A 25,495-nucleotide genomic window follows, 5' to 3' on the forward strand; every position below is an offset into this window, starting at 1 on the left:
ATGGTCTGTGTTTTACACTTGTGCCGGTCTTCACATTCAGAACCGCTAAGCTAAAGGGTGGTGTGAGCAGTAAGCTCTCTTGCAGCCCATCCCGTGAGATGCTCTGGATGGGCAAACCTTGTGCACCAGCCCCACCTGGGGCAGAGGCTCCCGCGGGGCCCGGCAGGCGCCGCCGCGGCCATTAGCAGCTCCGCGCCGCCGCGGGGGACTACAGCTCCCGGCAGCCGCTGCGCGCCGCCGCTTCCTGCTGCGCTAAGATGGCGGCTGCCGCGAAGCGTGTGGCGGCGGTGGCGCCGCCGGGCTACGCGGGTAAGGGCTACGCGGGTAAGGGGGTCCGGGCCGGCGCGGGGGGGACGGGGCAGAGGCGCCAGCGGGGCCCTTAACCGGTGCGTCACTTGCAGCTCTGGCGGTGAAGTTCGGGGAGCGGCAGCGGTCGCCACACTATCTGTTGGTGAAGGAGCACCAGGTTCGGGAGGGGGCCGGCACCGCGCACCCGGCTCGCCGCACCCTCTTCGTGCTCAACGTCCCCCCGTACTGCAGCCAGGTGAGGGGGGCTGGAGGCGGCTGGCGCCGGGGCAGCCAGCGTGCCGGGGAGCCGCCCGCTGCGCCCCGCAGTCCGTGGCTGAGCAGGCGGGGAGCGGCATCGCTCCCGCTCCTGTGTACCGCTCACCTCTCGTGTTCTCCGCGCCTAGGGCTCGCTGATCAGCCTGTTCGGCCGCTGCGGGCAGGTCCAGGCTGTGCACCTCGGTGACAAGCCAGAGCTGGGAGAGAAGAAAGAAAAGACCCCGTCTAAATTCTTCACCCCCAAAGCTGTACCGGTAAAGCTCGGCAGGGAGGGGAGTGCTGACGCTTTAGTGGCCGGCATGGGGAAGGGTTGCAAGCACTTGAGATACTGTTAGTGTGAGGGGCACCGGCTGGTGTGATTACTTAAGTCCGGATTACCTTTTTCTGGCTATCCTTCTGCAACTTGTGCTTGATTTACATTTATGGTTATTTTATTGGTACTGCAGCTCCTTGCTGTGTCACTCACAGGCTCTCCAGCGCAGCTGACTGGCATCAGTGTCTTTCTTTCAGGGGTTTCAAGTGGCGTACGTGGTGTTCAGGAAGCCATCTGGTGTTCAGGCAGCCAAGGCCCTGTCACAGGAAGGTCCCTTGCTGATATCAACAGAGAGTCACCCTGTGAAAACTGGCATTAGCAGTAAGTCAGCCCAGGCTATCTTCCTGCTACCTGGAGCCAGGAAGAACTACTGACATTCCATGCTGAATCCAACCCTGCCTGTCCTAGATGACTTCTCACAGTTTTGTACTGAGTTGGTGAAATACCCAATGCTTTGTTGTCCTGGGTTTAGTTATCTTGTTCTGGACTTTGTGGTCTGGCCCAGTGACTCTGTGGGAGAATAGGGTCACTTGGTGTAACAGAAGGGCAGTTGTTCTGATGACTCTTGGTATTGTATAGTTCAGAGAAACTAGCACAGGATCCAGACTCCATAACAGGCACCAGGTGTCTGTTAAGACAGCAGTGCTTCAGCTGTGTGATCCCTTGACAAGAAGCCCTGAATGTTGTACCTCTTGAGATTAAAGTTAGCCTGTTCCTCCTGGGGAAAGGTTCAGGCTCTTCTCATCACTTACTGGCTGAGGCCTTGGCCGCAAACTGGTTGAGGTGTGGTAGAGGGAGGCTGAAGAGAAATGGGAACAGAGCATGTCCTTCCCCACAGCAGTTCTCTCTAGAGGCACCCAAAGGCAGCACACCATAGATTACTGCTGACTGCTCTCTCTGTCTCAGAGTGGATTGCCAACTACGCGGCTTCAGTCGTGGATCCGGAGGAGCTGAAGGCTGAGGTGGACGACTACATGCAAGCCTATGACAAAAAGATAGCAGAGGTGAGCCCAGGCTGGGGTGGGGACCCAGCTAAGCAGGAGAGAGATCTCTTGGTGCCCCAGTCTCAGTGGAAAGGGCAGAGGGAAACACATTAATTGGCAGGGTCACAGCTGCTGAAGGGCAGGTCATATCCTGGCTTGGTCCACAACAGCTGACCCTTCCACACCCGGAGTTTATAGTAGGTGTCTACAAATAAATTGGGTCTTTGCTGGCGGGCTGTGTTAGGACTGGAGAGTTCAATGCCTGTGGCCTTGGTCCCGTGCCTTCCTTCAGATCTTGTACAGAAGCTGTAGCTTTGCTTGTGTTAGGGGGACTGTGGGGAGCTGTGTGTCAGGCTGCCTGGCAGCTCGTCTGCACTGAGCTGCCCTCACCCTCCTGTCCTTACAGGAAGAAGCCAAAGCAGCCGAGAAGGAGGGCGTCCCGGACGCGGAGGGCTGGGTGAAGGTGACGCGGAAGGGCAGGAAGCCTGGACTGCCCCGGACAGAAGCTGCCAACCTGCGAGTGCTGGAGAAGGAGAAGCAGAAAAGGGCCCGCAAAGAGCTGCTCAACTTCTATGCCTGGCAGCATCGCGAGACCAAAAGAGAACGTGAGTGTTTGAGTCTCCTGACCCTGCTGTGGTCTGTCTGTCACACTGCAGTCCGAAGCATGTCCTTTTTCCTTCAGTGGAGGCAGCTCAGTGTTTCGTTCAGTGGCTGTGCAGATGGTCTCACCAGCTCCTGGAGGCCCCCTGCCACCACTTGTGCTTTCAAAGGCTGCTGCAGTACTTTGCAGCAGAGCGTGCAGGTTGTAGCTTTCTGAAAGATACTCCTTCAGTCTGCAGAAAGGCAGCCACTGAAAGACAACAACCAGCCAGTTCCCTCCCCAAGGGGGAGCTGCAGCACTGCTGGAGATGGGCAGCCAGAGCCTCAGCTTGGCACTCAGCCCGAGCACAGAAGGAGCTGATCTGGGGAAGTGTGTGTGCTTGCAGGTGTCAGGACTGAGCCTGTCCTGTCTGAATTCCCCAAGAGAGGGAGATCTGCACCCCTGTGACCTGTTCTCTTTTTTTTTTCCCCTTGTTCAGACATTGCCCAGTTGAGGAAGAAATTTGAAGAGGACAAGCAGAGAATTGCGCTGATGCGAGCCCAGCGCAAGTTTCGGCCATACTAAGCTGTGCTGAGCTGTTCTTCAGATGCCTGTGATGTGGGAAGAGATGCCATGTGCCAGAAGATTTCAAGGATTTGAGGCAGCTTTGGGGTTTTCCCTACCTTTGGATCTGAAATAGATCCCAGCAACTGCTGCTGGAGGATGACTTTCCTTAACTTGCACAGGTATCCTGCTCTCATGGCTGTTGTTCACTTCCCAGGGTGTCTGGGTCAAGGGACTGAGGTGCTTCCTGTGACAAGCTTTATCTCCTGGCTACCCAAGGCACTCCTGAAGTTTGGTGAAAGCTGGGATTGACTTAACACAGGTTCTGCAGGAGCAAGGAGTGGCTGAAGAACTGTGAATAAACTGCTGCTATGATCTCAGAGCATGGGGATGCCTCCATCTCCCCCTTGGTCTGCGGGGACAGCTGCTCGTGTGCTGGGGTGGCAGTAAAATGATGGCTTGTTGTATCATGCTGCTCCTTTGCACATTTTATCTGGGGGTGAGAAGAGGGAAGTGACCTTGGGAAAAGGCCAATTGGAAAGTTCTCTTCCTGTTGTTACAAGGAAGGATGTGCTTTGGTACAGAGTCCTAGCCTTTCCCTTGGTGTTTCCCTCCCAGGCAGCAGCTTCTTAGGCAGGTGTTGGGGTGCCAGTTCTTCTGGCTGTGCACTGATCTCTAGCCTGGGCTATGCAAAGTTCTGATGTAAGCACTGTCACTAGGACAGGGTGAGATGTCAGCCTGGCTCTTGAGGGAGAAACTAGACACTCCCAAGGCCTGTTTCCACCTCTGGCCATCCCACAAGAGGCAGGTAGAAATGGTGCTGGGCACATGCAGCTGCTTTTGTGCTACCTTTGAACTCAACGATAGCTCACCCTAGCACACTCTGTGGCCAAAAAGGGGCACAAAAAGTGCACTCTGTGACCAAAAAGCCACCTCCAGGCTTTTACACATACATTTTATTGCCTACAGCCTCAATGTGGGCATGACCATGAATGCAAGGTGGAAATGCTGGCAAATTCCTGAGAATTGGGTTAAAATGGATTTACTCTCTCTGGAAAACTCCCTGCAAGTGCCATTTCCATTGTGTGGGGAGACTGCCAGGCCTGCTTGGCTTATGGCATCAGTTAAGTAGGAGGCAGATGGTTCCTTAACATGCTCTACCTAAAGCAGACTGTAAAAATCACTGCCTCTCAAGGCTGGCTATAGCTGCTCGGGCAAGCACCCAAAGAAAGGTAGTTCACTCCTATAGAGTCAAGACATAAACGGTAGGAGCTTCATCTTTATTTAGAAGGACTGAAATCACTTCTGCCAACTTTTCCATTATTAGTAGTTCTCCCAGCTGCTTCAGTTGGAGGTGTTCATTAAAAGGGCCTTTGGTGCCCAGGTGATCTCTCACTTGAGCTGATTTTTCAAACAGCAGCTCTCACAGCAGAACAGAGACACTGAGGCCACCTGAATGCAGGCACTCATGGACATAAGCAGTTTGCAGTATGTCTAAATTCTGAGGAGTGGTCACACCGTCCTCAGGAAGGAGGTGAGAGAAGCCACCTGCAATGCCACAGCAGGTGGTGCTGCTCCCACAGAAGATGTCTCTGTTACTGCTCTGTTTCAGGATGCAGCTTAGGAGCAAGGAAGCAGGGAAGGCCATGCTGAGCTTCTGTCCCTTTACTCACAGAGCTGGAAGTGGAAAAGGGAATCCTTTTCCCTTTGACCACTGAGATATTTCTTGGTCAGCTCTCCTTCAGGGAATCTGGCAGATATGCTTCCATCCTGCGGTGAGGAAGGCCCATCATCAAACTAATTTTGGATGCGAGGTAGAAATGGTGATGATTCCTTCAGAGCCTGCTTTTCAGCTCCCTGTTTTGACTGCTACAGCAGTGAGGGCTTCCTAGAGCCTGGCTCTAGCATTTTGCACCATCAGGAAGCTGCTGATGATCCCAGACACCACCTCAGGTTCGTTCAGGTGCACAAAATGACTCCCAGGCACCTCTACTAGCTGGATGTGCTGGAAAGAAAGGACACAAGATATCAATCAGGAAAAGTGTTTCCTTGGGCAAACTGGGCTTGTGTGGCACTTGTGGCAGATGCAAGGATGGAAGTTTGCTCTCACCTCTTTGAGGGTAGAGTCTAAAGCCTCCTGCAGGGCTTTCACGAAGTCATTTCTGTTGTCTGGTTTGTGTGGTACCAAGAGTCCATCACGTGCTCTGAAAAACAGCAAGGCTCAGTACAGCAGAGTGTGCCTCGTTTTTCCTTGCTGTTGTCCTGGGCAGAAGTGGTGTCCCCAAGACAGTGGGGTGACAGACCCAACTGTTCTTTCCAGGCTGCTTGTAAACAGCAGGGTTACAGGGTCATAGACAGTGGTCAGAGGAATACTGCACAGCTTGGCTAAGCAGCTATTTTCTATCAAACTGTCTGTTCAAAGCTGAGTGATTGCCTAGCAGTGTTGGAGAGGAGAGTGGTAACACTCTGCCCCTCCAGGGCTGGCTCCTTAACTAGTCTTGACTTTATCATTCTCTCCCCCCACCCTGTCATCTTCTCATTTTCCTTCCATACAACTTTTACATCTCCCCTCTGGCCATTTTCCTTCTCCATGCTGCTGTTTTAAAGTGTGCCCTGCTTGGAGAGGGAGGTACCAGGGCAATCTTCCTGAAGAAGCCTGCAGAGCTACTATCTCCTGTAGGTGCTGGGACAAGGTGACGTGCCAGGCTCAAGTCTGTTCTGCGTGTGTCCTAGAGGACTTGTCCTCACCATGATACTGCATTTCTGAACAAGCAGGAAAATCCTTAAGCAGCTTTTATGATTCCAACAGACCTGGGAAGCCAAAACTGCCCCTCATTTCTCAACTTCTGGCAATTCCTCAAGGCAGTCAGAGCCCTGCACACCTTGCTCTTCAAAGAGAAGGGGAAAAATGCAGAAGCCTGGCAGAACCAGCTACCCACCCCAGACACCTTAACACCTTATGGGGCTCTGCACAAGCCACTGGCTACTGCCTCACAGCTCCTGCCTGCCCCAGGCACCCAGGAGAGAGCTTGCAGGAACTGAGTCAGGACAGGGGCTCCAGGATGGAGATTGAGGCTGCCATGGTTTCACCTGTTTGCCCAGGCAAGAGGTTTCTGGGTCTAGAGAAGGGGGTAGGCTGGGTTGCTGTGAAGAGTCAAGCCAGGAGGAAAGCAAGTAAGAGTGGTGCTGTAGTGATGTGTGTCAGGATGGCCCCTTGCTGACAGAAAGCTGCAGGTCAGTGAAAGCAAGAGTTTGGGGACAACAGGGCAGGACTGGCATTTCCTCAGCTGGTTTTCCCCACCAGGGAATGCCTGGGCTGAAAACAGCATCAGACTGGGAGGAGGATGTTCCAGCTGCTCTCTGCTTGCTCCAGGAGCCTATCCAGCCAGGGCAGTGGTGGGAAACTGGAAAATGCTTCTCACATATGGGGCTGTACTGCTGTGCTAACTGGCCTGAAGATCTGGGTGGCTGCTGCAGAGGAGATGCTAGCAGAGGACTCCTTTCTAACCTTCACTCCCTCCACCCAGGGCTATAGGGAGGCAGTGATGGTTGGTTTGGCTTGTGCCTCACTCACAGAATGATGAGAACACGATCCTGGATCTTCTGCAAGAGCTTCACACACTGCTCCACGGTGAAGTACTCTCGACTCTGCTGCAAGTGCAGAGAGAATGGCAAAGGTCAGTGACAGCATTTGGGGATAGAGGGTGTCCCTGAAGCAGAAGTGGCTGCAGTCCCCAAGCTGCCATGCTGGGACATGACAGACAGCCAAGCTGCGCACAAGAGTAGCTGGCTCTGTAAGGGCTCCTGTCCAGCTGTGCTTCAGGGCTGCCAACAACACTGCCTGCTGGGATGCAGCACATGTGGGAATGATCTCATAGCAGAGAAAAGCTTTAAAAATCCTTTTACTAAAAAGGAGACAGTACAGAAGTCTGGCTGTCATACCCTGGCAGCAGCACAGGTAGAGGAGGCCCTGCTTCCTCAAAAGTGACACACAACTATCAAAGCATCAAACTTAAGGACTTTTGTTCCACTTTCTCTGCCTTTTTCATATGGGTGACTTGACCAAAACCATCCATCCATCTGCTGCCTGAAGAGTTATAATAGCAGGAAAATGTGGCCAGGAGGCCCCAGGGCAGAGAATTGCTAAAAAAATCAGTAACGTTTTTCAGTGACTCTGTAGGCTGAGTCAGTTAATGACTGAGTGCAGGCTCTTTTAGCAGCAGCATTTAAAAGACATGTGGGAACTGGGGAAGCAGAATGTGAACAGCTGGGTGGAAGCTAGGGCAAGGCTCAGTGAGAGGACCTCCACTATCTCTGACAGGGCTGAGAAGCAGCACAGGGGAACATCAGTAGAGCGGTGCTCACCTTACGGACTCTCAGGTCTCTATTATACACCAGCCCTGGAATGAGAAAACAAGAAGGTTTTCATGTCTCTCAGGAGCACGAGGTGCTCAGTTTCTCCTCATCTGTGGGGTCTGCCAAAGACTTTTGGAGTCAAGAACAGGATTAGTTCAGATTTCTTATTTTTTCTGATCTCCTTAGGCATTCTAGCACTTGAGCACCAACCCCAGCTGCTGGGAAGGCAGGGGTCCCTCTCCAAGCCTAATTGATCCCCTTCAGGCTGTATAAAATTGTAGCTAGGGCACCCTGCAGAAGACAATGGTTGTTGGCACTGCTCCCTTCCACACCCAGTGCTGGCCCAGCAGAGTGATGAGCCCTGCCTCCATGCAGCCCCTTACCAGCGGGTGTCTCAGTTGCTCCTCGCTGCAGTAGGACTGCCCCACCCTCTGCTGTCAGATGTCTGTTTGCTTCTAAGAGCCTGGGGGAGACATGGCAGAGAGATTGTTCTGCTGGAAAAGGGAGGAAGCGAAGCGAAAATGGCATGACAAGGTGACAGCAAGCTCTTGAGCTGCTTCTGAAAAGAGCAGGGAGCATCAGCAGCTTCTGGCAGCAGAAGCAAAAGGTCTTGCTGAGACTCCAGAGGAAGACTTGAAAGAGGAAATGCAAGGACAGTTTTCCTTTCTTGTTCAGCCAGACAAATTCTGTCCAGGGTGAGGGCAGACAGCAAAGGAAAAGGACAGATGGAAACTCACCTCTCCAGTGCCGCTTCAGGGCTCCGTGCTTTGGGAGCTTGCTTCTTTGCCTCTAGACTCAGCAGTCTGTCAATCACCGCCCGTCTTGATTCCAGCCACGCCTCAGTGTCCTTAAACAAAGAAGGGTAGAGAACAGGAGTAAACCTCTTTTGAAGAGGGTAGAAGAGAGCATTTCACTCTTTAGCATCCAATAGAAATGGTAGCAGTTCTGAGCATCATATTAGAAATACCTATTTCTGGGGGAAAAGGGAACAGCAACACTGAAAAGGGCAAGGTAGGAACAGAAAGCTAAGCACTGCTGAAAAACACTGAGTCAATGTTTACCCTTGCAATCTTTTGTACCCTTTCCTACTTCACTTTTGAGTTGCGACAAGTGTCCAAAGAACACAGGAAATCTGGTAGATTTTGTCTCTGCCTCTGGGCTTCTGTCTCACTTCTGCTAACCAAAGCCCTGGCACCTGGTAGCAATGATTGCAGGTTGTAAATGGAGCTTTGTGTCCTGCCAGGAACAGAAAAAGCAATCCACCAATCTGGTACCCAGGTTACCCAACAAGCTGTTGGCAAGATGACACCCTCAGCTGGCAGCTGCTTAGACAGAGGTTCCAGTTCCTTTTGTACAAAGGCATGGCACAGACAAGTGAATTTCAGTGCTAAGTGACTGCAGGATGTGGAGTGCTACCAAGTGTCCTCCAAGGGCCACCCTAAGCAGAGCCCTTATGCCACAAAACAAGGAGCAGGTCTGTGCCCTCCAGAAGGAAAAGCCCAGAGACTTGTGTGACCCGACAGGAACTAGTCACATCAGTGCCTTTTCTGAACAAAGGAAAAGAAAAATATCTGTTTGTTTTAAAAAGAGAAGGGAAAGACATTTGAAATCTAACCTCTGGAGCTAGCAGAAAGCCAAGAGTTTCCAGCAGGACCAGCTTATCCACCATCTCAGGATAAAGGAAACAGAACTGAGGAGAGAGAAAATATGGAAAAAGGAGAAAAGCTGGATGTTGAATGATGTCTTCATCCTGCTGCCCTGCAGAAGGGGTCAGGGAAGGGCTTCTGCCACCCTGAGATCCAAGTCCCACACAATTGGTCCCTTCATTCTTTCCCCATTTGTTGTCCCAGGTGCAGAAATCACAAATCCTATGAAGAAAGGATACTTCACTTACCATTCCTGCCACAGACCCACCTGCAAAGGAGAAAAGGGTGGTCAGTGACCCACAGGACACCTCCATACCAGAAAGTCCCTTTCCCCACAGAAGGAGCTGCCTTAGAAGCAGAAGTGCACATTGTACCAAAGGATAAAGCCCCAGCCACAGAGTACAGCTCTCAGCAGGCAGAAGGCAGAGAGCTGGGTCAAGAGCCAGCTGAACTCCCGGTTGTGAACCATCCCCTTTTGCCTCTTAGGCAGCAAAGGCCATGGAGCAGGTACTAGTTAAAACACTACAGTCTGCACATCCTGTGAGCTGTGGCTACAGAAGCCCTGGGGAGCAAAACTCAGATCATGGTAAGACCTAATCACACCCCAAGTACAGCTTGGAGTCTTGTTCCCCCCTGCAAGCTTCCACAACCCACCAAGAAGGGTCCTACTGGCCCCAGATTTTGTTAATTCTCCTCTAGGACATCCCTTTTTGCCCATCACTGGGGGTGGAGGGAAAGGCCCATAAGAAGTTACCACTATTTGTACTACAGTGTCTTGAAAGCAAAAGCATTTCAAATGAAGGCACAGACTGGTGAATTGCTCAAGCAGGGACCTGGGGCTCGACACAGTATAATAAATATTCCAATCCAGCTCCTAGCAGCATGTCTTTTAAGTTAATTATCTCCTATTTCCATGAATTTCACAGCTTATAAGGACAAGAGCCACTTACCCATACTGTGACCCACCAGCGTGAACCGTCTCCACTGTAAGGCTAAGTGGCAACAGACAAAAACAGACAATGTTGCATTAGAACCCAGATCAGCACCATCTTGCTGCTTCTCCACCAACACAGGCCCCTTCTCCCAGGAGGGCTTTTGCACTGCTTAATTTGCTTCCTAATCCAGCAATGAGGTGGCTAAGTAATAAGTAGGCCAGAAAAAGAGCATACACCACTTCATTTCTTTGGTAGCTAAGTCACACAGCTCTCAAGCTTTCTCTGTATGGGAAACAAACTAGAGCAAATTCCCACTCATTGCCAGACATGAGACTGGCAGGAAGCAAGGGAGCCCAACTGGGCAACATCTGCTGGAATAGAAACCACAACAAAGCATCCTGCTGCAGGGCATGCCACAAGAGCTGTGAGGACACAGAGCCAGGTCCTCTGTCTTAAGAAGAGTATGACCATTCCAAGTGAAAGCTCCCTCCCTCATGTAGCACATCAGGCTCTTCAGTACTGTTTTAGGGGACTTCAGGTGGCTTTTGGGGAAATACTGCTTCATCAGAGCTGTCCACCAAAAATCTCCTTCATTCATAAAAGGTATTTTACCTTTTGGCATGGAAAAGAACTTCTGGAGACTCTGAATAAAGGATGCAAAACTGCATACAAGATCAGCACATAGGCCAGAAGTTAGATCAGGAGTTATTAGGAGCCCAAGACACTGCCTTTCAGATTTTTATGTTGTGACAATGAAGCAAACAGCAAGCTGCCATCAGGATGATACTGAAACCAACTTCCACCTGACAATGGTTAGAGGTCACTGGCTGCTTACAAAAAGTCATCCAGCATTTCATCACTACTGCTCTTCAGTACAGAAACACTTGCCTCCTAGGGCCTGTTGTTTCTTCCTTTCAAAGCAGTCAAAAAGAAGAATGATTATTCAGTTGGTGGCCACAAAGTATTGGCTAACATCATGCTGGGGTGAAGCAGAAAGAACTGAACCCTCTCCTGGCAGTAAATGCTGTCTTTTTGTTTTAAGGGACAGGACCAATGTCCCCTCCACAAATAGCCCAGCAAAGGGCCTTTCAGCTACCCACCTGCTGCCACTCGGCGCACGTCAATCACATAGTCCAGGAAATGGTACGGGACACCTGCAGGACGGTGGGATGATAACCCATGGCCAGAAAAATCCATTGCCACATAATAGTAACCTGGAAGAGAGAGAATATCAGATGCATAGTCCTGCCACACAACAGGAACCGTCCTGATGAGTCAGACTTACCTTTGGGGAGCAGTGGAATGAGCCTATCGAAGGTGTTGGCATTGTCCAGCCAGCCATGCAAACACAACACAGGGTGCCCCTCTGAGGGTCCCCAGGCCTTGGCTGCCACATGGCCCCAGGGCACAGGGAACTTCAACTCTGAGAACATGTCCAAAACAGAGTGCTCACAAGTGATGTCCCTGAAGAGCTGCGTGCTCAGAATAGGTCCCAGGGATCTTGTTAATGGCCCAGAGCTCTGAAAAGAATAATACAGGTCTTTAGTAACTCGCCAGCCTCCCATGGTCTTAATTAGCAGCTTGCTGATTTATAGCTCCCCATTCAACATCCCAAGCTGCCATCCCTGCCTGCCTGTTTGGGGAATCCTCCTCCCAGCACGTACTAGCAATACTCTTAGGAAGAAACAAGCTTTCCCTTTGCAGGAGGAGAAAGCCTCTCAGTGTCTCTGCAGCAGATGCAGCCTGACCAGAAGGCAGAGAAGATCTGGCAAGAGGAATCACACAGAATCCCCCAGCTAGCTGTAGTCAGCCAGGCACCTGTGTTAGTCCAAAAAGACAATTCTGGGAATAAGGATGCTGCCCCCAGTACTAGACTGTTATCTTGGTGCTTCTACCCTTTGGCACCACCAGTCGGCACTTCGGAGAGGGCAGCTGGCTACACGTCACACAGCAGGTCACTGCTGCCACCTCCCCGTGCACCACTCAGGGCAAAGGACCCGGCATGAGATATAAATCTACTAACTGCAAGGGACCCGATCGACCTCCAGCCTCCCTCGTCACTGCCGGTCTGCCTGGCAGTCTCGGAGCTGACTGTGCTCAACCACCTGCCCCTACTACCACCCAGCCTAAAAGGATCTTCCAGGGGTAGTTTAAGTATCAGCCCTTTGCCCCCTCAAGCCCTTCTGACCCCTGAGACTTCTCACCGGCAGGCTGACTGTCCCCATCCCCAAGTCTCTCATGCCTTCTTAGCGACTTGTCTCAGGTCTCTGCTCCCTTAAACAGCCCTGAGACCTCACAGCAATTAAATCATTCCACAGCATGTCCCTCCTGCGCCTACACTGCTGTAAGGTGTGAGGACAGACGGGGCGGGCAGAGAGGGAAGCTGATGTCAGGGCCCTGACAGCACTTACAAGCCACAGCAGTCCCAGTCAGCACACCTGGGGCCTCCCCTACACCTTCACCTCTTGCCTGTGAGCCTATTTAAGCTCAGAGCAGGGGCAGGGCCTGCTCTGCTGCAGGGGTGCTGGGCTGAAGCAGCAATGCCCCGGCCCTAGTGCCCTGCCTGCTGACCACGCGTGGGGCCGCGTCTTACCCTAGCTACCCGACCCTGGCTGCCCTGAGCTGACTTCCCGGCGTGACTGTGCACCTGCCCCTTCCTCACAGACCTGCCTGAGGAGCCGGGCTGCTGGCAGCGCCTGCCTGCCCTCCGGCGGGTCCCAGCCACAGGTCTCCACCGGCTCTGGAGCGAGGGCCTCCCGAGGTGAGAAGGAAGGGCAGCGACACCCGGGCCTTCGCCTCGGGGCTCCCTGGGACCGCTTTTTCCGCTCCCGGGAAAGATCTGCCCGGGGACCTGGGTCCCGCCTGGCGCCGAGGGCGGCCCCAGGAGCGCCGCCGCTGCTGGTGGCCGCCCCGGCCCCGCTCTCCGCGCCCCCCGCACGCCGAGCCCCAGCCCGCGCCTACCGCTCCGTCTGGCCGGGATGGCAGGGCAAGGCCGCGGTTCGAGGCCGCAGCCCGGCAGCGGGGCGGGACAGGCCGGCTGCACCGCCCTGCTTCCCGCCTCCCCGGGGCGCCTCGGGCCTCCGCCTCCAGCCGCGCAGCCGGCGCGGAGCTGCCGCGGCTCCGGGGGTGCGCCTGGCGCCATCTTGGGCCTCCCACAGCCTCCCTGCCGGGCGCTTGGGGCAGCGGGCAGCGGGCAGCTGCCGAGCCTGTGCTTGGATGGGGCTTGGGAAGAGCAGCAGAGCTGATCGTGTCCATGGGGTCGGAAGCTGTGAACAGCCTACAGGCACGGCCTGTGAGGAGCTGCAGTGGTGGAAGCACAGCTGCGGTCCATGACTACCTGCAGAAGGCACTGACAATAGAAGCTGCCTGCACTGCAGCCTCACTGCGTGAGGTGTTTTAACTGTGACCCAGGAGCATTGTAGCAACTTCAGATGGGCTCAGCGCTTGACACCAGTGCTGAACTTCTGTCGCTCTCTGACAGAGAAACTCTCTGAGCTCTTTAACGCTTGCTGGAATCGCGCTGCTCTGAGACAAGAGTCGCTCTCTCCTACTGTGACCCATCACACTGAACTGCCTCTGCTGTGGGGCCAGGCTGCAGCAGATAAACAGCAGACAGCACTGCCGTAGCTGCTCGGCTCCTCCTGTGCAAACCCAGACCCCTCTCAGCTGGAAAGGTTTCCACACGTTTCCCTCAGTAGCTGCCCAGAAAAGGTTTCTGGAGTCAGTACTTGGGGATCCTGCTTGCTGGTGCCTTGTGCTCCTTCCAGCAGTCAGTCTCCCAGGCCTGATGCAGAATGCAACCATTCCCCTTCAGTCAAGGACTCTGCAGTCAAACAAAGCAAAGTCAAACTGCGCTGTGAGCAGTGGGATGCCTTCCTGGAACAGCTGGAGAGAGCAGAATGAATGTCTGTTCTTGGGGAGTAATTTTTATATTGGTAATTGAAAACTCTGCTCAGTTCAGCACATCAGTCTGCTAAATTACACAATACGTTTTCAGAACAGCCTGCAAAGCCTGAAAGAAACCAGTGTAGAGGCTTACAGCCTGATTTCTTCTGCCTAGCTCAAACCCATCCTTGCAAAATAGGCTCTGCATCTATTGAAAGGTAACCTTGGAGAACTTCACTGTGCATTTGAAAGGTAACCTTGGGGACTTATCACTGAGAAGAATTAAGAGACCTGTGCAGCTCACAGTTTCCCCTCCAAGCTAGCCATTAGATGGGAAATAAGAACATAAATTCTTACCAGCTTGGAAGGTCCAGTGCACTGTTTTTTTCTTAGGGTTCTGTGAAGGAGGAGCAGGAAACCAGACCAGAGGTGCTGGGGAGCCACATGGATGGAGAGAGGTCATGGTACCATCTACAGCTTCTTTCCTGCAACTGTGAGAGGTAGGTGGCTGGTTACAAAAGCTGAAAAGCAATAGACAGCTTGGCAGAATGGGTTTGTAAAATGCAGTCAGTAATCATTTGCTGCTGCTAGGGAGGGCAGGCCCTTCCTGTGAATTGCTGGGATTTCTTCAAGGCAAGCCACCAGAAAGAAGTGTAGTGGTTAGGCAGTGGCTGCTACACTTGTGGTCGTTCTTGTCTGTGGAATGATGACTTTTGAGGAAGAGGACCCTGTGTCAGGAGGACGATTGATGTGGACCCTTTGCACAAACCTATGTCATTAGCAGGACAATAGGCAATGGCCAGGAAAATCCATTGCCACTTAACTGAGATCTGAAAATGAGAGAAGCAGACATGCAGACCCAAACCATGACACACAGCCCATCTTCATGAGACAGACGCACTCCTGGGGAGCAGTGGAATGAGCTTTTCAAAGGGGTTGACATTGCCCAGCCAGCCATGCAAGAAAAGCACAGGCTATCCTCTTCACAGTCTCCAGGCCACGTGTCCCTGAGGCATGGTGAGTTTCACATCTGAAAACATGCAAACAAGATCTTACGAGTGTGGCTTACTGAGAGCTGGTCCCAGGGAGCTTCTTAACAGTCAGAGCTCTGGACAGAGCTTACAGGTAGGTGGTAGTTATCAAAGTTGTTTATCTGGTAGCCCTGACCTCCACTAATACCAAGTACTGGGCACAAGCCTTGTTTGGGATAACCACTGGATTCTGCTGTAAATCCCTGCCCTGGTAATATGTACATCACCATTCAGATCTTGGACCATCTTCACCACAACTTTGGGCCCCCCTCCTCCACTCCAGCAGCCAGTATCTGTGCTTCCTTTGCTTTGAATCACGGAGATGACCTCTGGGGCTTAAGTGGGAATGAGATGTCCTGTAGTGAATTCAGACTCCTGTGACCTGCATCCCGAGTCATTTCTGATAGGAGGCCACATAAGCAGGCATCTCATGGAAAATTAAAGCATCCTCACAGAAATCATCAGCCATAGATGATGTGAGAAGGAGATCCAAGTGGAGAAGGTTGCCCTGGGATGTAGCCGTGAACCCTCCTTCATCTGCATGACTTATTAGCTAAAGCCAGACTGCTGAGACGTTCTCCAGCTTCCTCCTCTCTTCTCCAGCAATGTTACTTACCCTTCTGAAAGAGCAGCCCAGCATCTTGCAAGGCTGCCTCTCTCCCCCTGTACCACCTAGCAAACCACCTCCCAGGTGGAGGACAAAATTCAGATGGCTCACAGAATTAATTTTGCTGCATCTCCTTCCAAGAAGTGCTGCAGGCTGCTGCCTGTGGAGGGCCAAACTAGATACCACCTGGAAGGGTGCTGAGATGTTGGCTGGGTTGCTGTGGGCTAGCAGTTAAAGAAGCTGGTTTTGCATAAGGAACTGAGAGTTAGAAGTATCCCATGTGCTTGGCAAAGGATAATTTAACCTCTGTGTCCTTGCAAAAGAGGAGACCTGCAAGGGGGAACACTGGGACATGCAAAGCTGTTATGCTCCACTGACTTGGAACAGCATTGATCAGTTTGTGCTAGCTGCAGATCTGGTGAGGAAACTTTAAGTACAGCAGATTGATTGCTACCAAGGGACAAATTCCCTATAGCTGGTTGGATTCAAGCACTGAAGTACTGACATATTGATCTATTTATGGTGATTTATTAGTAATAGCCCTGTACCCCAAACTGTCTGCTGTAGTCACACAAGCAGAAAAACATACTATTGCTAGCTTAACTGATTTAATTCAGAGGAAATATGGAGACTATTCCTCTGTAGAGGGCTTCACATTGTGAGCATGTGCTGCAATCTATAGTGGACAGGATGATAAAACTGATCACAGTGCAGCATGTCACCAGCCCCTGCACACTGGCTCCCAGCCTTTGGGTTTGTGGGCAGCAGGCAGATCTTGGGTGCTGTCTGGGTCTGCAGAGCAGTTCTTCCTCTGGGATAAGGACCAGCTTCTTCCCTGCTCCAGCAGCCCAGAGCAGAGGAGGGATCCCTGCAAGGAGGAGAGGGGAATCTAGTGAGTGCAGAGCTGTTGGTGTTTGGTGTGAGCACTGCTTGGGCAGCCTACAGTGGGGTCAGCAAGACCAGAGAGGCAGTTAATGACCATGGGGAAGCCCCCAGCTCTCCAGTGCATGGATCCTTACTGGATCTTCTGCCCTTCATAGTGCATAGTGCTTGATGTCCCCTTGCCAGAGGAGAGCTGCCCTCTGATCCCTGTGCTCTGCATAGGGTGAGAATCTTATCTTCTAATTTTAACTTAACTTAGAAGAACAGAATGTATGAAAAGGGGAGGCCTCAATGAGGATCTATGGATCTATACCCTGCAGAGATTTTGCAGTGGACATCTTCCTCCCATCCATAAATCTTGCTTGACTTGGAGATGGTTCCAGGCAGTCACAAAGGTTTAAATAAGGGAAGAGTTGAGGTAGGATATGAGTGTCCTGCCACTCCTGGGCTCTGCTTGACAGCAGCAGACCCATCCAGGTACCTTGTCTAGTGTACTTTTCCTTTGTTTTTTCTCCCTTTGCTCCAGGCACATGCCTGTTATGTTCCTTGTCCCAGAACTCTCCAGCACTGCAGAAGGTGAGACAAATAGATGCTGACTCTTAGTCCACCACAGTCTGGGAACAATGTGATAGTTTAAATGGAAATTTTTGCTTAAGTTAATAAGCCAAGGTATGAGTGGTTGACAAAGTGGTGTGCATCTGCTCCAGGGATTAACCTGCACCAGAATTTGGATAGTAGGGCTGCTGGAGTGTTAAATCATCCCCACATGAACCACTGCTGTTCAGCTGGAAGCAGCCCCAGGCACTTGCCCTGCATCAGCTCCAAGTGCTGCACATTTGTATTACTTTATTTGCAGCTAATGAAATAGCTAGAAACATTTATTGCATATAAATTATAAATGAGCACCCATCATACAAATAAACTCTTTCCTGTCTCAGCTTTCCATTTCCTCCTTAATCAGAAAGTTTTCTATATTTGGGACCAATTCAGGAATCTCTTCACCTGGGCCTGTTTTGGTTAGCCAGCAAGGCAAGCTACTCACCAGGTCCCTACAAACCCATACACACCTTTAGAGCAAGCACCTATTTTGATGTATGAAGTGGCAGGAGAAGGAGAACGGTTTCTCTCTTTCTATAAGGTTCTACATTTGACCATTCTTTGCTTGGAAAATCTGGCAGAGTCCCCAGAGGCTGAAATAAAGTCATAGCAAAAAGCAGAAGTAATCTGACACTTGTAATTAAAGGTCTACCAGTTCCTTATGGTCCTCAGAAAGAATAAGGAAATGGTACACACTAAGATCATTTTAAAACAAGGGAAGAGTTGTAGTTAATGCTAACTCCCACATGTTTATGAAAGGAATCCATAAAACTTCTGGGTAGCTCTTGGAGTTCTAATACAGAATCATAGAATCAGTCAGGGTTGGAAGAGACCACAAAGATCATCTAGTTCCAACCTCCCTGCCATGGTCAGGGACACCCTACCCTACATCAGGCTGCCCAGAGCCTCATCCAGCCTGGCCTTGAACACCTCCAGGGATGGGGCCTCAATGACCTCCCTGGGCAACCCATTCCAGGCTCTCACCACTCTCATGCTCGACAACTTCCTCCTCATGTCCAACCTCAACCTCCCCATCTCCAGCTTTGCTCCATTGCCTCTAGTCCTGTCACTCCCTGATAGCCTAAAAAGTCCCTCCCCAGCGTTTTTGTAGGCCCCCTTCAGATACTGAAAGGCCACAATAAGGTCACCTCAGAGCCTCCTCCAGACTGAACAGCCCCAACTCTTTCAGTCTGTCCTCATAGCAGAGCTGCTGCAGCCCTCTGTTCAACCCAGTGGCCCTTCTCTGTACTTGCTCCAGCACATCCACATCCTTCTTGTAATGAGGGCTCCAGAACTGGATGCAGTACTTCAGGTGGGGTCTCACCAGAGCAGATTAGAGGGGAAGAATCACCTCTCTCGACCTGTTGGCCACACTTCTCCTGATGCCGTCTAGGATGTGGTTTGCCCTCCAGGCTGCAAGTGCACACTGCTGGCTCCTGTTGAGCTTCTTGTCCACCAGCACCCCCAAGTCCCTCTCCTCAGGGCTGCTCTCCAGCCAGTCACTGCCCAGCCACTATTTGTGCTTGGGATTGCCCTGACCCAGATGGAGGACACTGCACTTGGTCTTGTTGAACTTCATGAGGTTGTCTTGTGCCCACCTCTCCAGCCTGTCCAGGTCCCTCTGGATGGCATCCCTGCCCTCCAGCCTGTCTGCTGCACCACACAGCTTGGTGTCATCAGCAAACTTGCTGAGGCTGCACTCAATGCCTCTGTCCATGGCACCCACAAAGATGTTGAACAAGACTGGTCCCAGGACTGATCCCTGAGGGACTCCTCTTGTCACTGGCCTCCACTTGCACATGGACCCATTGACAGCCACTCTTCGAGTGCAGACATCAAGCCAGTTCTTTATCCATCTTGTGGTTCACCCATCAAACCCATGTGTCACCAGCTTGGAGACCAAGATGTGGTGCAGGATGGTGTCAAAGGCCTTGCTCAGGTCCAGGTAAATGACATCAGTTGCTCGCCCCTCATCTATTAATGTTGTGACCTGTTCCTAGAAGGCCACCAGGTTTGTCAGGCAGGATTTGCCCTTGGTGAATATATAGATTTGGGTTATGAATTTGGTTGGTTTAGTCAGAGGGGTCCCTGCACACTGCACGGGACCAGATGACCTCTGAGGGTCTGTCCCAACCTGATGCAATCTGTGAAAGCTGCTGCTGTAAGAGGGCTCCAGCAAGGAATCCCAAACAGTCTGACACTGTGTTTTGTTCTTTTAAAAACTGGATTGATGCCAAATTAACAAATGCTGTAGCGCTTGGGTTAAAAATTGTCTTGCATTGAGAACTGGCAAAGTGTTAAAGCTGGTACCTGTATATAACACATTCTTTTAAACAGCTCAATAGTGAGTTAGATGTTGTGGACCACACTTCTGGTCTGGCAGCTCTGTCTGTGAAAGAACAGAACTGATGCTGCTAGCTTGACTCACCATGTAGGAGCAGCTGAATGTGAGCTCCCAGCACAATGATGCAGTCAGAAAGGCTAATTCCATCCTCAGATGTATAAGCTGGGAATGTGGAGCAGGTGTAATGAGATTATATTGCAGGAGCTTATATTGTGTCTGCTAATTCCATGGATGTGATTACTGATGTGAAAGAATTCCCAGGTTTGACATCTACAATTCGAGACTGGAATTTAACAAGTTGGAGAGGCTTCCAGCAAGAGCTCTAAGCCCTGTTAAGAGGTTAGAAGGTATCTTATGGGAGGAGGAGCTCTTAGGACTGATATGATCAAAGCCTAAATAAACCGGTGCTGCTCTGCCTAACAATGGTACAAATGAAAACAGCCTAGAGATGAGGCATAGATTTAGTAATGGAGAAAGTAGTTAAATACTGGAGCAGTTTACTCAGGGTGGTGGCAACTTCCTAACCATTAGCAGGTTTTGAATGGGATGTTTAACAAAACACCAAGGATTAAAGTGACAGAGACCTGTTATTATCTGGGAAGCAGATCAGTCTGGAAGTTATTCCAGTGCAAGAGGTACTGCTGTCAGATGGTACCAGCTTGCAATGCTGCTGCTACAGCTGCTCCCAAAATTATAGCCCATAGCTACAGTCCTTCTTGCCCCCTGTGTTGGTTTTCTTTACTTAGAGTCTCAGCTTCCTCAGCTGATGAAACTTCTGCTTCTAGGCCCAGAGATGCCTTAGGACCTTTCTGGCACAGGGTGGGTGTGTCTTGGTTTGCTCCCTGGGCTCCTTCAGAGTGGCTTCTTGCAGCTTTGGGGAAAACTCTGGAGTGAGTGGGCATAGGTTAGTGCCAGTCTCTTGTGAGTGGGGTTCAGTGTCACCTCCCAGCTCAGATATGGGAACAAATCTGGAGATGCATGAGCATGTCTGAGGCTGTATGTTCCAGGTGAAGGATTCTGAGTGAAGCCTCTGGTCAAGGTCCATCACTTTTGGACAACACTTCAGGAACATGTCCTGAAAACATGGGATAACAGGGAGAAGCAGTAGGGCTCCTTAGCTGAGCTTCTCCCTCCGTATCTGGTGGGCATTAGGAGAGGTCTGCTGAGTTGGCCATGGATTCATGGGACCACAGACCCCCAGGAAGCTCACTCCTGAGTCCATTGGTGCAGTGAGTTGGTATCTCATTTCTCCTGTCCCAGATGGTCCTCTGCTACTGCTCTAGGGTGTGTGACATACAGGCCAGCATCAGAAGTGAGGGAGCAGTCTGCTGTACAATTATAAAAGGCTGGTTTTCTCTGCAGCTGCTTACACCCGACCTAAATACCTTTCAGGCTGTACCGCCTGGTGCTTCCTTTGAACACCTGGAAGGTCACTGACTGTTGGGTCTTCCTGCCTCAGATGAACCAGGGGCACATATGGAACCATAACCACAGTGGCAGGGAGTGAGAAACATGCTCCCTTTTCCTGCCTTGTCTGCTTTTGGGGCTTGGCAGTCATACACACAGAAGGAGTGGTTAGACTTGTGTCCTCACAGAAAGAACTGTGCATATGAGAAACACCTGAAGCAGAAGATTGGGTGCACTTCAATCTCAGCTTTTTTGGGCCCAGGTGACTGTTTGGGAAAGGAGATGACTGTGCCCATCTGCCCTGCTTTGCACATGGAAGCCCCTTCCTTGAAGCAGCAGCCTAAACGGCCACCAGAAAAGCATCCCACTGTCCGGCTAGGCTGCTCCTGCCCAGCACCGCAGCCACTGCTCGCTGCAGCTCAGCTCCGGGCTCCTGCACTGCACAGCAGCCGCCCTTTATAGCTCAGCTTCCCGATGGCAGCCACTGCGCCCGGGCTCAGCACGCAGCGGCTCGATCAGCTACGCAGCTTTGACTTCTGACCTTGCTGCCTGCAGGAACATCAGGTTGCACATCACCCGTCGGTACCAGGGGAATGTTCCCTCCTTCCCTGCTGCTCGGTGAGCCTCAGCTGCAGCCAAGCAGAGTGCGGGAGTCCTGCACTGGCTGATGCCCATGAGGGTGGTGTCCACCACAGCTGTGGGGGGAAAGCCAGAACAGCAGGGAGTGTTGCAGACTGGAACCAATGTGCATTGGCAATAGTGTGCAGGGTGCCCACTGCACAGCTGGCTATGGCTCCCCACCTTCCAGCCCTCTGTGACATGCAGCATGGTAGAGGAGCGCACCAGGTCGGTGCCAGATGTTGTCTGTCAGAGGCTGGCAGCCTGCAAGCAGCAGTTCACAGCTCCCCACAGCTGCGCTAGGTCACTCCGCTCTGGGCAGCCCCTGTACCTTTGCTTTCCTGGAAAGCAGTTTCACTTCATTACTGAGAAGAGCTCTGCTCTCAGAGGGGAAGGAGGGGCCTGGCCACCTCTTCACGCAAAGGGGCCAATTCTTGTGCTAATTTTTCTCATAAGAGTCGAAGTAATGCAGCCTGTGCTTGCTCCAAACCACAGAGAGGTGTTTTTGTTTGTTTGTTGGAGGTTTTTTTCTTTGGTGGAGCAGAGGAAGGAGCTGGGGGAATTTCTGTGCTTTGGTTCTGCCCTCCTGACTTTCTCTTTTTGTGTTGCTGTTCTGGTTTTTTTTAGGGTCTTTTTAATGCTCTACTATTAACATCTCCTAAAAAGAGGCTTTTGGAAAGTTATGAGAGGGAGAACCTTGAAAGAGAAAAAGCATCTAAGATGGTATACAGGCAAAGGTTGTACAGTTTGCACTGTTTGCAGGCACAGATTGTGGCAGTCATTTCCTACTCACCCCTCAAGTGTCCTTCCATCCTCCTCTCTGTACACACACTGCCGTCATCCCCTCTCATGCCAGGGCACCCAAATCCGCCCAGTACTTTCTTTCCCCGCCTCTTTCCTTCCCATTTGACCAGCTGGACAGAACCCCTCAAGTTATGTTTTAGTCAGTTGGATCACTCCATTGCCAGGGCAGTTTCACTAGCCACCTACATGCCATCCACAAAGCCAGTGTGCACACTGGTGTGTGACATCAGGTTTGGGTCTGCCTGGGGGCCCAGTTAAGGCGCTGAGTCCCTAAATAATTAGTAACTCATCTGGAGGTGATGCTCCAGCCTCAGCTAAGCTTCCACTCACAGGTTTGCTGGTTGAAGGGCAAAGCAGTACTGACACATCTAACATGTTCACCCATCTTCCCACCTCTCTGCCCTCTGTTTTTCTCCTTTCACTTTTCTGTGCCTCTTTTCTTTGGCAGATTTTCAGTGTTTCATTCTGCGTGCTACCTTCTGCCCGTGTTATCTTCTCCGTTTGGATGTGGTGCTTGGGGTTTAGGGTGAACCTTGTAGAGTAGGGTTATCAGTTGGGCTCTGTTATCCTTAGGGTCTTTTCCAATCTGAATGTTTCTGTGATTCCTCTGGGGCAATGCATGTCCTTTGCTTTCCCAGACAACCATCTTTATTCAGCAGTTTGCAGTGACCTGCCCTAAAATACCTTTCTTCTTTCCACACCTCTCAAACTGATGGGGTGCAAATAGGCAGCATGTGGCTTTCTCCACCTTGTTTGGGCTGTAAGGAATCCACATGCTGAGCAGGAGTGAAGCTCTCAGGGTGTTACTGGCCCAAGGGCTGTTGGATATCAACATATTTGAACTTAACAAAGGCTTGGGAGTTGCAGAAGGACAAGCAGAAAAATTCCACAAAGCAGAACTACAATCTGAAGGTAGCATGAACTCAGACCTACTGCCTTCAGCAGCTGGACTTTAGACAAAACTCTCTGGAAAAGGTTTGTTCCATCAACAACTCTATCAATTAATGTGTTAGTATGAGGGACAGGAAAGGCACAGATCTCTTTGGGCAGAGTTAAAAACACGAGGTAGTGAAAAATGTGTAAATCATGAGAACAGATCCTGGCCTCTTCTAGGGAGCTATTCCTCTCCATACTGTCATCAACATCTTGTGCATCTTGGAAACCTTGTCTTTGAGATGGATCCAGCTTTCTCCACAAATGCACCAGTGGGCAGTGTTCAAATTGCTCATGGCAGGACCATTTGCCTGCCTGCACCCTTTCAGATGGGTATCCTGAAAGCATTTAAGGGAAAAAAAAAGCATCAATCCAGTGGTGGGAACATGGGGAGCCTCTTGGTTCTAGAGAACCTACTTGTATTGTTTTTTTTTCTTAATAAAACTTAAAGGCAGAGCTTATTTCTCACCTTAAACACACCAAGGCTTGGTTTCAGCCTAGCAGGGAAGAAATGTAGCACAAGTAAAGCCAGTGCTTGAGCATGGCTTTGTTGCCATCTCCTCCTTTGTGGCACAGGACACAAGCTGCTTGTGTTTCCCACTTTATAATAGAGGCAACTGGGTCCTGAATGCATTTTGGGCCTTGTCAATCAAGCCTGAGCTTTGGAAAACAGTGATAAATGATGCCACTGTGATATGTCTCACCAGCTTTTATTGCTGAAGAGGATTGCTGCAATATACTTCAGCTGTCACTGCTGTGAGGTCATGGTTTTGAGTGGATGACAGAGAAAAGCAAGACCCACAAGCAATCTCCTAGCAGTGAAAACTCTATGTTACTTTTCCCAGGCAAAGATGAAGAGGAAGAATAAAAGGCAGAATGAGCCTAGTGCTTTTAATGTTTAAGGCAAGGTGGCTGGTACTGTCTATGAAGTCACCCAGTAAATGCTATAAATATCCACAGAGGGAAACGGACTCCTTCCTGGGCAACTGTAAAGCAAACCATTGGATATTTTTGAAGCTGCCATCCAAAAATACAAAGAAAAGTGTGACAAGCCTCCTTAAAGACAAAAAGTGGAACAGATGAGCACTGAGTTTCTGCTGTGATTTAGAGTTCCAGTGGTAGATCCTCCCACTGAAGCCTCCCTGAAAAAAAGAAGGAAGCACTTTGCCCAGACTCTTGTGGAAGTTCAGAAATTCATCTGTGGTCAGCAGCATCTTCATGCTTGGTTGAAAGAGAAAACAAGAACCGATGTCCCAGTACTCGGGGAACTTGTGGAAAGGCTACAGATCAGATTCAGTGGTGTGTTTCTGACTGCTTTGTGCTCCCTAGCAAGGCCAAGCAGCTGTAAAGCTTTTAGTAAGCTGCTCACCCCAGAGTTACAGCTGCTTTGCCTCACTGGACTGGCACAGAACAGTCAGAGCATGTCTGCATTCAGTGTTTGCCTACAGCTCTTTCAATAGGGCATGCATGCACCAGGAAATGACCATGGCAATCTGGGTGGGCTCTGCAGAAAAGACATAGGTGAATGAAAGCTCTGATGGTACAGCCAAGTCATAGACTAATTGCCTTTAACAGCTGCGGGGTTTGTACTGAATTCCAGAGTTTCTCTTTCCTCTCTGTTCTCTTTGAGCAGTAAAACTTGCTTATGGGGTGCACTGTGATGCACTATTTATGTCATAACATCTTTGTGCATTTTCCTATTTTCCCTTGATTTCCAGCATTTTCATTTGACCCACCAAGGTAACAGTGTGTGTTTTCCAGCATGTTCCTCAAGGGCACACTATGGTGCTTTGCTGCCAGGCTGCTTGCTATCCTTCTGGGGGCTCCTGCAATGCCTGAGAGGAGCTGAGAGAGAGCTCTGGCAGTGAATCATAGAATCATTTAGGCTGGAATAGACCTTTAAGTCCAGCCACTAACAGCACTGCCAAGTCGGCCACTAAACCATGTCACTAAGCACCACATCAACATGTCTTTTAATTACTTCCAGGGATGGTGTCTCAACCACCTCCATTGTCAGTCTGTTCCAATACTTAACAACCTTTTCTGTGAAGACATTTTTCCTAACATCCAATCTAAACCTCCCTTGGCACAATTTGCAGCCATTGCTTGTCCTATCACTTGTCCTTCAACTTTTCAAGTAGTTGCTGAGAGGAATGAGGTCTCCCCTCAGCCTCCTTTTCTCCAGACTAAACAACCCCTGTTACTTCAGCTGCTGCTCAGATTTGTGCTCTATATCCTTCAACAGTTTTGTTGCCCTTCTCTGGGCAACTCAATGTCTTTCTTGTAGTGAAAGGTTCAAAACTAACCCAGTATTCAAGTCCTGACCTCACCAGTGCCAAGTACAGGGTGACAATCACTTCCCTGGTCCTGCTGACTACACTATTCTTGATACTGGCCAGGATGCTGTTGGCCTTCGTGACCACCTGAGCACACTGTGAACTCCTGT

The 25,495-nt window shown here is 50.8% G+C and overlaps 2 protein-coding genes across 8 annotated transcripts; one reads left to right on the forward strand and one right to left on the reverse strand.

The window, feature by feature from the left end:
• The first annotated feature begins 196 nt into the window (after positions 1 to 196).
• On the forward strand, positions 197 to 24,729 carry RRP7A (ribosomal RNA processing 7 homolog A). Of its 6 annotated transcripts, none has more exons than XR_010304982.1 (11): positions 197 to 324; positions 402 to 544; positions 693 to 818; positions 1,075 to 1,198; positions 1,784 to 1,881; positions 2,267 to 2,465; positions 2,940 to 3,186; positions 6,532 to 6,681; positions 8,036 to 12,702; positions 14,220 to 14,326; positions 23,895 to 24,729. XR_010304982.1 is itself a non-coding variant. In XM_064155108.1 (7 exons), exons 1-7 carry the CDS (start codon positions 258 to 260, stop codon positions 3,023 to 3,025), a joined length of 843 nt encoding a protein of 280 aa, XP_064011178.1. In that variant the 5' UTR covers positions 197 to 257; the 3' UTR covers positions 3,026 to 3,471. The 6 variants fall into 6 exon arrangements, 2 of the variants coding, with proteins under 2 accessions (XP_064011178.1, XP_064011179.1); XR_010304983.1 differs by having other exon boundaries at positions 9,211 to 12,702; positions 23,757 to 24,729; XR_010304981.1 differs by having other exon boundaries at positions 9,211 to 12,702.
• SERHL2 (serine hydrolase like 2) lies at positions 4,270 to 11,374 on the reverse strand. 2 transcript variants are annotated; one of them, XM_064155107.1, is made up of 11 exons: positions 11,227 to 11,374; positions 11,042 to 11,155; positions 9,957 to 9,998; positions 9,255 to 9,274; positions 8,976 to 9,050; positions 8,098 to 8,207; positions 7,744 to 7,823; positions 7,370 to 7,404; positions 6,579 to 6,655; positions 5,115 to 5,208; positions 4,270 to 5,009 (listed from the first exon to the last, which is right to left on the reverse strand). In XM_064155107.1, the coding sequence occupies exons 1-11, from the start codon at positions 11,372 to 11,374 to the stop codon at positions 4,893 to 4,895; spliced, it is 912 nt and encodes a 303-aa protein (XP_064011177.1). In that variant the 3' UTR covers positions 4,270 to 4,892. The 2 variants fall into 2 exon arrangements, with proteins under 2 accessions (XP_064011177.1, XP_064011176.1); XM_064155106.1 differs by having other exon boundaries at positions 8,976 to 9,274.
• Positions 24,730 to 25,495: the final 766 nt, after the last annotated feature.

This window comes from Pogoniulus pusillus, chromosome 15 (genome assembly GCF_015220805.1).
Source record: "Pogoniulus pusillus isolate bPogPus1 chromosome 15, bPogPus1.pri, whole genome shotgun sequence".
Lineage (NCBI taxonomy): Eukaryota > Metazoa > Chordata > Aves > Piciformes > Lybiidae > Pogoniulus > Pogoniulus pusillus.